Source organism: Tinamus guttatus, unplaced genomic scaffold (genome assembly GCF_059628265.1).
Source record: "Tinamus guttatus ecotype Peru unplaced genomic scaffold, ASM5962826v1 Tinamus_guttatus_pri_ptg000649l, whole genome shotgun sequence".
Taxonomy (NCBI): domain Eukaryota; kingdom Metazoa; phylum Chordata; class Aves; order Tinamiformes; family Tinamidae; genus Tinamus; species Tinamus guttatus.
The window spans coordinates 1,711,351-1,724,670 of record NW_028289183.1 but is presented as its reverse complement, the minus strand read 5'-3'; the positions used below and the strand labels follow the sequence as shown (position 1 = coordinate 1,724,670).

Below are 13,320 nucleotides of genomic sequence, written 5' to 3'. Positions count from 1 at the left end.
GTGGGATCTTGTGGCACTATATGTATCAGGAATGTTGTATGCCTATTCAAGTGGCTGAAGTAAAGATTGAGAGTTGCCAGTTTGGGGCAATTTTGGACTTCTGATTGCCATACTGTGTGGTGGTGTGTGTGTGTGGTGGTTTTTTTTTTTTTTTTTTTTGGGTCCTTGTAAAGCACAGGCTTGTGCTGACTGATGCATGGGTGGGTGCCCTAGTCTAGGTGTTTGTTATGGGTTTAATGAGCTGGGCTCCCTATTTCTGTGCAGGGCAACAGATCCGAGTGAAGAAAGTCAGGCCTCCTCCTAAAACCTGGAATCCTCCAGCAAATCCCCAGCCAAAAGAGGAAGAGGAGAAGGAAGAAAAGAAAGAAGAAAGGAAGGAAAAAGAGAAGCCAAAGCCTAAAACAGAGGCAGGTAAGGTGACATGCAGTGGAGACCCAAGCAAGCTGACAAGCAGAACTTTCCAGGAATGAACATCAGCTGAGGGTATGGCCAGAGAAAGAAAAGATTAGGCTGTTCTGCAAGTCTGTATCTCGAGAACACAAGAGCAAGAGAAAGGCCTGGGCTTTATGAAGTGGAATGTCAAAGCAAGGCACTGGAAGGCCAAGTCTGGTCAGGCGGGAGTGAAAGGGAGGGACCTTCAGATGGGATTAAAGACTTTTTCCTGTGCTTTTGCTGATGTGTTGGTTAAAACTCTCATTCGCAATAGCTCCTGCTCCCATTCCTGCGCCAAAGCCCAAAAAGGAGATGCTGCCAGTGAGGAAGGAGCCACCTGTAGTGAAGCCCTCGGGCCCCGAGTCGCGGCCTGCGCCCAGCCGGGAGATCGGCAACATCATCAAGATGTACCAGAGCCGACCAGCCCCTGAGCCCCAGCCCATCGAGCCCCGCAGGTGAGCGGGGAACCACCTGCGTGGGCAGGGATGGGCATGAGGGGGCCACATCCCCACAGTGCCACATGGCTTCATGGTAGCCACGGCCCCACTGAAGCCCCAGCTACTCCGCTTTCCCTTGTCTTGCAGGAGAGTGTCTAAGCCCTTCATGAAGAAGAATGACCCCAAGAATGAGGCTCTGGCCAAGCTGGGGATGATGAATCTTCAGTCTCCCAAGTCGGTGAGTTTCCTCCTCTCTGATGACCCGTGAGCTCGGCAGAGAGATCCTGTGTGCGGCTTCCGATGAGTTGGGAGCTGTGTGGTGGTGAGATAGGAGCCAGTCACTGCATTTTCTGGTCACAAGAGAGCTGTGGGCTTGGAGCCTGTCGTACTGCCCATCCTAGAATGCCTTCTAGTCTGTAAATTTTCCTTGGATTCTGGAGATAGGTTTTGCTGTCTTGCAGCCACCCCCTGGGCCACCAGAGAAGAGCCCTAAAGGGGCACCTCCACCTTCCCCACCCAAGAAGGCATCCGCATCCAGCTCCATCAAGGAGAGGCAGATGCCTCTCCTGTCCCTCTTTAGGGACCCGCGGAGAACTCCTCCACCTTCTGACACCCCTCCTGCTCCCCCACCTATGCCTGCACCTCTCTGGTCTGGGGACCAAGGCCAGCAGGAACCCACAAGCAAAGGTGAGTGTTGACTTTGACAGAGTTTTTGTGTGTTTTTTTGGGGGGAAACTGGAGAGTCAGATTCAGTCAGTGGCCAAGGCACCAGGAGAGTCACAGCACATGCTCTGTTTGCTAGAGACTGAGTGGGCTCGAAGGAGAGGCACGAGACTGTGTGAAACCAGGTGCTGCCACCACAGTTGCCGGCCCAGCTCTAACTCCTGGCTTTCTTCCCAAACAGAAATGATGAAGGAAGGGCTGGGTATCTCTTAAAAATGCAGCTAAAAATAAAATGGACCTTTGGGCTTTATCAAAGTCCAGCCCACAACACATTTATTGCTTACCTGAAACATAGTTGCTCTATCAAAGCTGCAGTTCAAGGGACAGACTTTAGACTAGGGAGGAATGAAAAGGGAGGTGTTCAACCTTCTAGAGTATCTGGAGGGCCCTTAGACCAGCTGAGGAATGTGGGAGTGTTTCTCAGAGGGAAAATGGGAGCTTGGGACATCCTTGGCATTAGCCACATGAAGTATGTCTGGTTGCTGCCCACCTGAAAAATGGGGTAGCTAGTGCTTCCAAGCAGTGTTTGGAAGTGTTATTCCTTGTTTTAGAAGCATCATTTCCAATAGCACTTCTTCCATGATGGCTGTTTTGTGCACATATCCACATTAGCTGATCACTGACCTTGATGAGGGTTCTGGCCCATAATCTTCCATGAAGCGCATGGCACTGTCCCCTTTCCCTTGGTAGGCAGAAGAGGGGGAAGGTGGCTCTGTAGTCACCAAAACCCATTTTTACCTCTTTCTCCCTCCCCAGCCTCTACTATGACGGTGGCAGAAGACGACGGTATCAAGACGCAGCTGTACAGACTCACTGCCAGTGTCAGCTTCTCCTATGTGAAACCTCCATGGAAAATCTACCTGCGCAAAGAGGTACAGTCTGACTGCTGAGTGGTCCTTCCTCTTTGCTTGTGACCCTTCACTCCTGGTTCTTCCATTCACCTTCGTCCTCTGTCTCACTTTTCTTTACCTGTCTCCTCTTCCACTGACTTTGGAGATGGATTCATCTCTCTCTGCCATTAGGGCTAACAGATTCCAACCCTGGTGAGCTATTTCTGCAACATCTGTAATATAAATGTTGTTTTTCTCCTCTTGCAGGTGTTTTACCCCAAAGAAAACTTCAGTCACCCTTATTATCTGAACTTGTTATGTGAACAGGTATTTATTGGTGTATGGCCTGGGGTCCCTTGCCTCTGTATTGGGAGACAAAATATTCCATAATGACACTGCATAAGCTGTCTTCACTTCTGCATCCATAGTACTATTGGTCCCTTCCTCAGGTCTATCTAGCCAAGCCCCTGCTCTCTTCTCTTTGAAACCCAGTCTGTTTTACAGCCTCAACACTCCAACACATTAAGCTGTGGAACCATCTCTGTTTCCTTCCTTTGCAGATCATCCATGACACCTTTTCTGATTCCTGCCTTCGGATCTCCAGAGAGGAGAAGCGCAAGATGAAAGATCTGCTGAGTAATTAACAGTCCCATCTTCCTTCCCTCCCTGTGCCCACCCCAGCTCTAGGCTTTAAATGAGAAACAGGCCTCCAAGCTCTTTCAGGCAGGACTTAGGGCAGAGAAGTGTTTGTCACTGCAGCTGGAAAGCACATTTGCTGTGTAGTTCAGTGTAGGAACATTGATTTATTCCAGATGGTCAGAACGTGCACCAGAATTTCTCTGAGACAAGAAAACTTAGCTTTCTCCCTCCACAATGAGCACATCAGAACTAAGGCATACAGATGGGATTTTGAAATGTCTTAAAAATCCATCTGTCTCCTTTGGCAGAAGCCCCACGAGGAGGAGGACAGACAGTGGTGGTGGCCTGGTGTGTGCAAGTAGTGTTGGTTCTTCCCATCCCTGCCCTTTTCCCTCTGTGTGGTGTTTGCTTCCCCCAAATCACTAAGAAGGGTGTGAATGAATCTCTGGGCAGAGGAAGCCTTGACCATTTTTACTTTTCTGAGAAGACATAACCCTCTGCTTGGTGTCTCTGCTAGCGGAGTTTCGAGTTGGTGCTGATGTCCAGTCCATTCAGGAGGAGGGGATAAAGAAGAGGATTGTACTGGCTGCTCGGGATAACTGGGCCAACTATTTCTCCCGCCTTTTCCCAGTTCATGTGAGTCTTAATCATCTCACCAGACCCTGAGTGTGCTGCGTGGCTCTGATCCATTTGGGATGTCTATGTTTCAGTCCTCTCTTCCTCCCTTTGCCACCTGTCACTTGCTCTCCTGGGCTTCCTGTACTTTTTGCATATTTTCTTTGCTTTCATGCCCTAATCCCTGCTCCTTGCTGTGATGTATTCCATCCTGGAGCATGTAGAGGGAGGAATGTATCCTCAGGATAGCTGATGTGTCCTGTCTGCTGTTGTGCTTCCCTTGCAGGGTGAAAATGGAAGCGACGTTCAGCTCCTGGCAGTTTCCCACCGGGGCCTGCGGCTGCTGAAGGTGATAGGGGCGGCCGGCTACACCCCTGAGCACCTGAAGATCCTCTGCAGCTACAGGTGAGCAGAAGGGCTCTGGTGGCTGCAGGAGGATCATTCGTGACCTGCAGGTGGCTTTTAGAGTCGTGAGTCAGTGGGAGGCAGACTGAACGGGTGAGCTGATAAGCTCCCTGGTTGTGCTGTGTCCTCCAGGATTCTCTCAGCCCTGCCGTGACTCACAGACCCTCCCTCTAATGAGTTTAATCTTGTCCTTTGCTTCCCCCCTGGCATTTTGCTTAAAGTGAGTGACTGCTAGGCCTGATTCAGCACTGTGGCTGGCCTCAGCCAGCCCCCTAAGAATGGGACAGCAAAAACCATCAGCCTGCAGTGCTGCTCTTTAGGGCTATGAGTATTGGTGTGAGGCCGCTCTCCAGAACAGGCAGAGGCCTCGCTGGCCTCCTCAGAGCCCCATGCCCTTGCGCTGCTGGTTCCAGCTAAGGCAGAGCCCAGCCCAGCAGAAGCAGCCTGAACATGCTGGCTGTGCCCCCAGCTTTGCAGATGTGCTGTCAGTGGAGCTGAAGGGCAGCAACACCCTGGAGTTCTCTCTGAAGACAGAGCAGCTCTTCCTGCACTCCGCAAAGGCTCGGCACATCAAGGCCATGGTGGACCTCTTCATTCAGGAGCTGAGGCAGGTGAGGGAGCAGCTGTGATGTGGTAGGTTTTCCTCTATGGTCCCAACAGGGTGACATATTCCAACTCCCTTGCATTTTGGTGACAAGATCTGACCTCCCCCTTACTTTTTCCCCAGAATACCAACTACGTTGTTGCTCTGCGCAGCTACGTCACAGATGACAGGAGCCTCCTTAGCTTCAAGAAGGGGGACCTCATCCAGTTACTGCCCATGCAAGGCGTGGAACCAGGTGAGGGAGTTTTCCTGGGATCTGCTGGAAAGATGAGGACTGGATTCAATAGTCTGCTGGCCTCATGAAGCCCTGCATGTATCTGTCAAGCAGTCCAGAGAGAAGCAGAGTGGTGCTGGCTGGCACCTTGTCCACCTTTGGCTCTGCCATTCTCTGATGGTCACCCCCTCTGCACCTGCTACAGCTGTAGTGGATGTTACCTTGGGAGGCTGGAAGGCCTGGGCAGAGCCCGATGCTCTCGTTGCCCATAGGATGCCTCAGTGCTCCCTTCCCTTGGTGGCTGCCACGGAGCCTGTTTCTCTCCCTGTCTCTGCAGGCTGGCAGTTTGGCTGTGTTGGTGGCCGCTCTGGGCTTTTCCCCACCAGCCTGGTGCAACTGGCTGCAGCCCCCGATTACCTCAACAGTAATATGGACAGACATGGGAAGACACGGAGGAGCACGAAAGCTCCCATGGAGGGCAGGAACACGAGCAAGGAGGTGAGGTGGCTCCAGGGAACTGATGTGGCTGGGTGTGTTCAAGGCCAAGGCTGGGGAAAAGAGAAAATCCTTGTAGATGGAGGCCCACCAACGCTATCAGAATGGGAGAGGGAGGCTCCATGCACAGATGAGACCTGCCCAGGTCTTGTGGGTGAGGAGAAACCTCATTGCCTCAGCTGCCCTCCAGGTGGGTTTTGTGCCTTTCCCTGCAGAGCTCCACTCCCAGCATGACATCAGAAGCCAGCAGCATCATGCTAGTTCCTGTTGGTGATCGTTACACCATGATGGACTTTGCTGCAGCCCACTTCCAAGAGGCTCAGTCCCTGTGAGTACACCCTGATGCTTCCTGAGGAGATAAATGGGCCTGTGCAGCCTGACCCAGGCTGGCCATTTCTGTGTGCATCTCTTAGACTGGTTTATGTTCTCTCTCCTCTGCCTAGGCTGGGAGGGAAGGGGACGTCTGGTGAAAAGAAGAGTGCAGCTGACCTGGTCCAGCACACCAAGGTGAGCCCAGGCTTTCCCCATGGCTACAGCTGGGATTGCAGCTGCAGAATGTTTCTAGCTTTTCTCCACTGTGATAAGTGTGCGTGGCAGATGCTTGACTGCAGCCTTTGCAGGAGTACAGGTATCCCCTGTTCTGCAGTGCTGCAGGCAAGATGTTGGGAGCTTGTGTCTTTATTGAAGCCTGCAATGCAGCTCTGTGCTGATCTGCTTCCCCTTCCTACCCTGTGCTCTGGCCCTGCAGGTCCCGATCCAGGGGTCTTTGCTCCACTACTCTGATAGTGAGCTGAGTGAGCTGGCTGCAAAGAACTTCCTGAGTAAGTATCCCATGGGTTGTGTCGTGGGAGCCAGGCTGAGCAAGATGGCCCTGGTGGTCACAGAGATCCTGGGACTTGGGGTGGGAAGCAAAAATGTGAGAGTCCATCCTAAGGCACTTTGGCCACTGATAGCCCCGTGCATCCCTGCTGGAAGCACACGACAAAATCCACTCTGCCTTCAGGGCCAAGTGCCCAGGATCCCACACTGCTTGGATGGCACCTCACCCAGAGAGTATGTCCAGTGCAAGTGTAATAATAGTCCAGGGAGCAGAAGAGCTTTCTGGAACTTACTAGCTGACTGCCTGTCCCAAGGCTGAATCAGCTCTGCTGAGACCTAAACACCTGCCCTTGCTTTGCAGCTGTAATGCGGTTCATGGGAGACCATCCAAAACTCAAGAACCAGAATGAGGTTGAATGCATCTTTGAAATCCTTCAGGTTTGTGACCTTCCTTAGGGATGGGGCTGAAGCACTGATGGGAATGAGGGGCAGGGAAGGCAGAGAGCAGGGAGAGCCTATGACTTCCTGGGTGAGAAAAGAAACCAAAGCAAAGAGGCTGTTTCCAATTTGGAGAGGGATGTGTGTGCAAATGGGTATGACTCCCTGGATGAGAACACAACCTGCCATCTTCTCTGGGCCCACCAGAGGTTGTGAAATCCCAGCTTTAAGCTATGGTGGGGGTTAGGGATGCCCTGCAGGAGCTCAGGAGCTGGGAGGGAAGAGCCACAGAGCAGACTGGGGGCCTCTCTAACACTGTGTCCCCTCTCCCAACACAGCTGTGCAAGGAGAAGGAGACTTTGCACGATGAGGTATACTGCCAGGTCATCAAGCAGGTCACCCACAACCCTAAACTGTGAGTACCTGCATCACCAGATCCTGTGTCCCTTGTGGCCACAGGGAACATCTGCAGAGAAACAGTGGGGAGGGGAAGGTTTTGCTGTCCCTTTCTGCTCTGTTGCTGGGGCTTTTGCAGAGCACCCAGGAAGATGAACCTGTTGGTGGGGTTGGCTTTGCCACTTCAAATGACAATCATCCTTTTGTCTGTGGCTTCTGAGGTATTTGGTCACTGGTAAATGTTTCTGGCAGCTCCCAGCTGCTGTGCTGCTCAGAGCCTCCATTTCTTCAGAGCTCTGGGGAGCTGGTACAGAAGTAGGACTGATGCTGCCCTGGCATTAGAGTGACTGTGCCCTTTGCTGCCAGAATAGCTTGGTCAATCCCTTCCTCATAAGGATACCCTGACCAAGGGCCAGCACCTCCTTTTTGCTGCCACCTCCCATAGGTTTTGAGGAGGGCAGGGGTTCACTCTGAGCTCCTTGGAGCAGAGGCTGTCTGGTTCCAGGGTGTTCACAGCTTGTTCTTTCCCTAGGGAGAGTTTGATGCGTGGCTGGCTACTCCTGAACCTGCTCACGGGCTATTTCCTCCCTTCCAACACGCTCATGCCCTACGCCACCAAGTTCCTGCAGCAAGCCAGCAGCGATCCGTCCAGCACCCACCACGGTACGGCTGTGGCTCTGCTCTGGGGAACCAACAGCTCTCCTCCCTGTTACTAGGCTCGAGTGGTCAAGGAAAGAAGATAGAATCTGGAGGGGACCCAGGCCAATGAGAGAATCACCTTGATTTTGTCAAACAGGAGAAACGAGCAGGGTGGGGAAGGGAGCTGGGCCTGCAGGCAATCATCTGCTTTGTGTCTGAAATCCTCCTGCCTCCAGAGGTCATTCCTGCTTCATCTTCACCTGAGCACCATGGGGTTATTGTGTGTCCCTGGGGCTCAGCTGAGTTCTGTGACATGGACCCTATTTGGCAGCTAAACCCTAGAGTCAAGGCAGGCCATGCTCTTCCAGAATCATCAGACATGAAGCATCTGGGCTGAGATTCTTCCAGAGGAAAAGAAGGTCCCGTCACTCCTGTGCACTGCTACTGCCGTGGGCACTATCTGGGACCACAGAGGCCTCTCATGATCTGGATGTGTCCTGACATAGTGAGGGACGGGGTGAGGTCTCTTTCCTCTCCCAGCAATGGACCATGTTGAATTCAACACAGCCAGGATGACCCCACGCTGCAGGATTCAGTGCTCCATTTGACAGAAGGTCCTTCCTTTCCTTACAGATATAGCCAAGATCTGCCAGAGCAACCTGCGGAAAAACGTCATGTACGGGGGCCGTCGGCACCTCCCTTTCCCTGTGGAGATGGAGGCATTGCTGGTATGGAGGGGCAGAGGAGTGGGGACACGGGGACAAGAGGGAGGGCAGGTGCTTGCCTGCAGGTGTGATGAGCTTGTGGGGCAGTTAGCAGCCCAAGAGAGGACATGAAGCTCGTATCTGTAAGAGGACTGGTGGGTGCAGTGCCATGGGGTGGCTGTGGACACGGGCAGGGAAGAGGCAAGTGCTGTAGGGCAGGTAGTAGAAGGCAGAGGAGGCCTGTGTGGTCGGTGGGGTCTGGTGTGTCTCCCTGTTTAAAGCTGCTCTTTGCAGAAGGGGCGCGCGGCGCGCCGGCTGGTGATCTTCATGCCTGGAGGTGTGGAATATCTCACCAGAATCAAGACCTTTACTGTGAGTCTTCTGCTTTTCATTTTTCCGTTGATCCAGCCCCTGAGCCACACCAGGGAACTCCTTTATCTGTGAACCCCTCAGTCCCGTGGTGCCATCGCAGCCCCTCTGTGTGGGGCCTGCAGTGTGCTGGGACCCCCAGCCCATGTCCCTGCACAAGGACTGGAGCTGTTCTGCTCCCCTCCAGGAGGGCCCAGCCTGTCCCGGGGCTGCTGGGTGCTTCCAGGCCACAGTGCTTACCAGCTCCTCCTTGCTCCAGGTAGGCAAGGAGCTCCTGCAGGAGATCTGTGAGCAGATGGGAGCAGGCGAGCAGGAAGAGATCCGGGAATTTGCTCTCTTTGCCATCAGGACCATCGCCAATAACCCCGGCAAGTAGAGCGTGACTAGCTGCTTGCTTAACCCTTGCTCAGCAAACGCTACGGTGGCTGCTGGCTTTGATGGTGTCCTCACCCTTGCTGGCCTTGGGGTGGTTCCTTTCCAATTGTGCCCCCTGTACTAAGGGATGGTTCTTTCTCAGGGACCGTGTTGCTTGTTCCTGAAAGATCCTTGTGTTTGCATGGGTGTAGCCCTGTGGGTCTGTGAGTGTCCATGTCCCTTGGGAATGGCTGTTGCAGGGGCAGGGTGGAATAGGGGTGTGCAAAAAGGCTCCCCTTACAAGCCATGGGGTTTGACTCGCTGCCTCAGCTTCAAGACTAATGGCCATCTCTCTGCATTAACATGCAGTGAAAATGGTGAGGCCGATGAGATCGGAGGAATATCTTCACGATTACCTGCTGGAGGATAACTTGATCACCATGAGTTTACGGAGGGTCACCTGGAAAACGCCTCTGCACTTTGAGAACAGTATTTATACTGATTTCCATTATGGACAGGTAAGCAACAAAGGCAGCATGAGCACCAGGAGCCTCCCTGACGTTTAACAACGTGCACTTTGCTGTGCTCTCCCTCAGATACTGTGGGATTACGTGAATGGGAGGATTCTGCTGGGCTACAGCAAAGAAGTGGAGATGCAGGTCAGCATTTTGGCAATGCTCCAGCACTGGGCCAAAACAACAGAGCAGCAGAGCACTGCTCCCTCCAGGTACGCTTGTGTCGGGTGGTCTGGCGTGGCAGGGGTCAGGGGAAGGGCCTGAAACTCTGTGGGTGATTAGGGAATGGATCATTCTGGTGAACGCACTAACTGCAAGCACGTGGTGTCTGGCTTCTGCCTGTCACCAGGAAAGTTTTCTCCCTGCTCACACCCTGAAAGCCGACCACTCTGCTCTGCATCTCTAATCCAGCCCTCCTGAAGTCCCCGGCTGTATTTTCACATTCATTTCTTCCTGTATCCTTGTGTGCTCTGACTCCAAGTGCTGTTAGTGGTAGGTGTCTATCAAATCCCCTAAAGCATCATCCTTAGGGACTAAGGGAATAGCCATGCTGAGCAGGGAGAGCTCTGCTCAGTGGAGAGCTTTGGAGACAGAGATGCACTGTGGTGTGTTTCAGCTGAGACTGCCCATGAAACAGCCCCTGGAGTCCTTGCATGTTACAGCTCTTGCTTGAAGAGCTCCTGTTGCTTCTGGAAAAGAGGGATTTCTCTCCATGTGGATATCCAGCTTCTGGGACGTTTCACGTTATTCAATTTGGACATGATCTGTTCTGCTCCTCCTCCTCCCTCCCCATTTTTTGCCAGAGTCGCTTCCCCTCCTTGCTGCTGCCTCCCCTGGCCGAGCTCTCTGCTGGAGCCGGGTAGGGGCTGAGTCGCTGTGCTCCCGTGCAGGGAGGAGCTGCAGGAGTACACGCCGAAGCTGCTGCGCACCCGCATCAGCCACCACGCGCTGGAGGACCACGTTGCCCAGCTGCTGAGGACCAGGAAGCCCCTCCTGCCCATGGATGCAAAAATCCAGTTTATAGGTGAGGAGACACCCACATCTGCTTGAGTAGCCCACCCTGAGCATGATGGCAGCTGCCTCTGAACCCGCTCTGGGGGCAATTCCTGGGCTTGGCAAGGGTCCTTGGAGCCTGGAATGCTCCAACACATGTGACTGACAGCCTCCCCCTGCAGCTGGCACTTATTCCCAAGTGTGGGGATGGTGGTGCAGGTTCCACCTCTTGGTCAAAGCCTGCACCAAATTTTCAGAGCCCGTATGATTATTTCAATACTCTTTCCTGCTCTTTAAAGAATAACACATCCATTCACTTGCTGCAAACTGAATGCCAGGGACATAGGGAAGGAGGGAGAAGTTGTCAATCTTTTTAATGTAGAAAAGATTGGAAACACTTGCAGCTTTTGTCTTAGCTTTGTGCAGTAGATTCTCGGGTGAAAGCTGCTACCTGAAGGCCCCTTCTTGCTTTCTTACAGAGGAGGTGATGAAAGTGCCTCTCTTTGGCTACAACATCTACCTTGTGGAGAGAATCAGCGATGAGACGATCCCCCCGCCCTGTTTCTTTGGTGTGAATAAAGAACAGATCATAGTTCTGGATAGCGCTGCCCAGGTATGCCAGACAAAGCCCAGAACCCTGATGCCTGCCAAAAATTAGCTTTGACTTTTAGAAGAACCAGTGCAGAAAGAGACTGTATGTACCTGCATGGCAGCCACTTGCTGTAGCAACAGCTCTAGCCCAAAAGTGACAGACAGAGGTAGGATGGACACGTGTGTTGCCCTGTGTGCTTCTGTAAGTGCAATAACCTTGGAAACGAGTGTGAACTGTATTAAAACTAAAGCTGGGTCTCATTCATAGAATCACAGAATGCTCAAGGTTGGAAGGGACCTCTAGAGATCATCTAGCCCAACCCCCCTGCACACGCAGGGTCACCTAGAGCACGTGGCACAGGGCTGCATCCAAGCGGGTTTTGAAGATCTCCAGAGAAGGAGACTCCACAACCTCTCTGGGCAGCCTGTTCCAGTGCTCTGGCACCCTCACAGGAAAGAAAATTTTCCTTAAGTTCCTGTGGAACTTTTGGTGTTTCAGTTTGTGGCCGTTTCCTCTAGTTCTGTCGGTGGCCACCACTGAAAAGAGGCCAGCACCATCCTCCTCACTGCCTCCCTTGAGGTACTTGTAAACACTGCTCAGGTCCCCTCTCAGCCTTCTCTTCTCCAGGCTGAACAGACCCAGCTCCCTCAGCCTCTCCTCACAGGGCAGATGTACCTTATTCCTGCAGCAGTTGGATGAACACGTTGGCAGCAGGCATCTAGCAATTATTGTGGCCCTGGTGTTTCTTCGATACGCGTTGCTCTGCACCTCACTCCTTGTCTCAGCTTTAAAGAAACTCTGGAGCTAAATGCTTCTTGACCAGACGAGGTGGGTTTGTTCTTCAAGACGGGGACACAGTGTCTTTTTGTCCTTGCCCAGATCTGCCGTGTCATTCCCCTGAAGGAGCTGCAGAAGATGCGAACGCTGCGACCCAACTCCGAGGGCGGCCTGCCGGGCATGGAGCTCAACTACGGCTCTGCTGCCAGCCCCAAGACCCTCTGGATTGAACTGCCACAGGTGAAACAACCAGCCTCGAGCCATGGTTTCCTTTTGGCAATTTAGAAATGGCCCTTCACTGCCCAGCTGAGCCCCTAGCAAGAGACAAAAGCAGTGCTCTCTGCTCCCCCAGAGGTAGTTGGGGCAGTTTCCAAGCACAACTCGAGCTCCAGTGCATAGCTGATGCTTAATTATGGGAAGATAATTATGGGAATATTTAACTACTATAAGCAGGGATTTCTGGGGAGGGTTAAGTAGAGAGTAACTGATGCTGTTTTGTTTTTTGACAGGCTAAAGAGGTATATCACACAATTGTTGTCATCTTGAGTCAGACTGAATTTCAGCACTAAAGCCTGAGAAGAAACCCGCAGGCAGAAAAGCTCAGGTTTCCCTTCTCTGGGCTCCTTGCCCTGTCCTCAGAGAAGGGCTCTCTCCCAAGATGTCCTTGAGCTCTGCTGCTTTCCACGCCTGCCACCTCCGTGATGGCCTCTGCCGATGGACTTGGCTCCTCATCTCACCTCTGTGACTTGCCATTCGGTCCCTGTGAGTTGTGCCCTTCCTCGGAGGGGTGTTTTCACACGGCTGCTTTGCCCTGCACTGAGCAGGCAACAGAGCAGGTGGACGCACAGGGGCAGGTGCCTTCAAGCTGTGCAATGGTGGGGACTGTGTTTCTCTTTTCTTTTTTCTGAATTGATGATGGGCACAAAGACTGATGCTTGCTGGAGAATTTTGTATTTTTTGTGCTAGAAAGCAAAGCCAGAGCTATGATATGACTGCACTGGCTGCTGCTATTTCTTTAAGATGATTTTTTTCTCTATCTTGATATGCAAGAGATGCTCTACAGGAGGGTTTGTGAAGCAGGAGCTTGTAAAAAGCATCTTAATTAGAAAACAAATCGCTATTAATATGCAGTTACTACATGTGCTGGGTCACAGATTGAGCTGCAAGGGTAAGGATGTTTATTGTTCATTAATTTCTTGCTAAGATAATTATGTGCCTTGTTTTTTTCTTCTACTATAAAGAACTCAGTCATGTCCATGCAGCTGTCATGCTTAAATGATGGCTCTGTGCCCGTGGAGAAAAAGTGTTCAAATGGAATGTGTAGTACAGC

The 13,320-nt window shown here is 52.3% G+C and overlaps 1 protein-coding gene across 1 annotated transcript in view; it reads left to right on the top strand.

The window, feature by feature from the left end:
• The window catches only part of MYO15B (myosin XVB), a 40,341-nt gene extending 27,780 nt beyond the window's left edge, over positions 1-12,561 (top strand). Inside the window, exons 40-66 of the mRNA XM_088535965.1 lie at positions 265-411; positions 707-887; positions 1,017-1,107; positions 1,331-1,562; positions 2,349-2,464; positions 2,690-2,749; positions 2,983-3,058; positions 3,579-3,697; positions 3,963-4,081; positions 4,551-4,692; positions 4,809-4,920; positions 5,237-5,397; positions 5,610-5,722; positions 5,838-5,901; positions 6,143-6,215; positions 6,575-6,651; positions 6,990-7,066; positions 7,580-7,710; positions 8,320-8,414; positions 8,685-8,766; positions 9,023-9,127; positions 9,483-9,631; positions 9,710-9,840; positions 10,519-10,652; positions 11,101-11,234; positions 12,093-12,230; positions 12,500-12,561. Of these exons, the coding sequence (XP_088392091.1) occupies positions 265-411; positions 707-887; positions 1,017-1,107; positions 1,331-1,562; positions 2,349-2,464; positions 2,690-2,749; positions 2,983-3,058; positions 3,579-3,697; positions 3,963-4,081; positions 4,551-4,692; positions 4,809-4,920; positions 5,237-5,397; positions 5,610-5,722; positions 5,838-5,901; positions 6,143-6,215; positions 6,575-6,651; positions 6,990-7,066; positions 7,580-7,710; positions 8,320-8,414; positions 8,685-8,766; positions 9,023-9,127; positions 9,483-9,631; positions 9,710-9,840; positions 10,519-10,652; positions 11,101-11,234; positions 12,093-12,230; positions 12,500-12,559 (3,119 nt within the window). The 3' untranslated portion in view covers positions 12,560-12,561. The remainder of the gene's footprint in view (positions 1-264; positions 412-706; positions 888-1,016; positions 1,108-1,330; positions 1,563-2,348; positions 2,465-2,689; positions 2,750-2,982; positions 3,059-3,578; positions 3,698-3,962; positions 4,082-4,550; positions 4,693-4,808; positions 4,921-5,236; positions 5,398-5,609; positions 5,723-5,837; positions 5,902-6,142; positions 6,216-6,574; positions 6,652-6,989; positions 7,067-7,579; positions 7,711-8,319; positions 8,415-8,684; positions 8,767-9,022; positions 9,128-9,482; positions 9,632-9,709; positions 9,841-10,518; positions 10,653-11,100; positions 11,235-12,092; positions 12,231-12,499) is intronic.
• Positions 12,562-13,320: the final 759 nt, after the last annotated feature.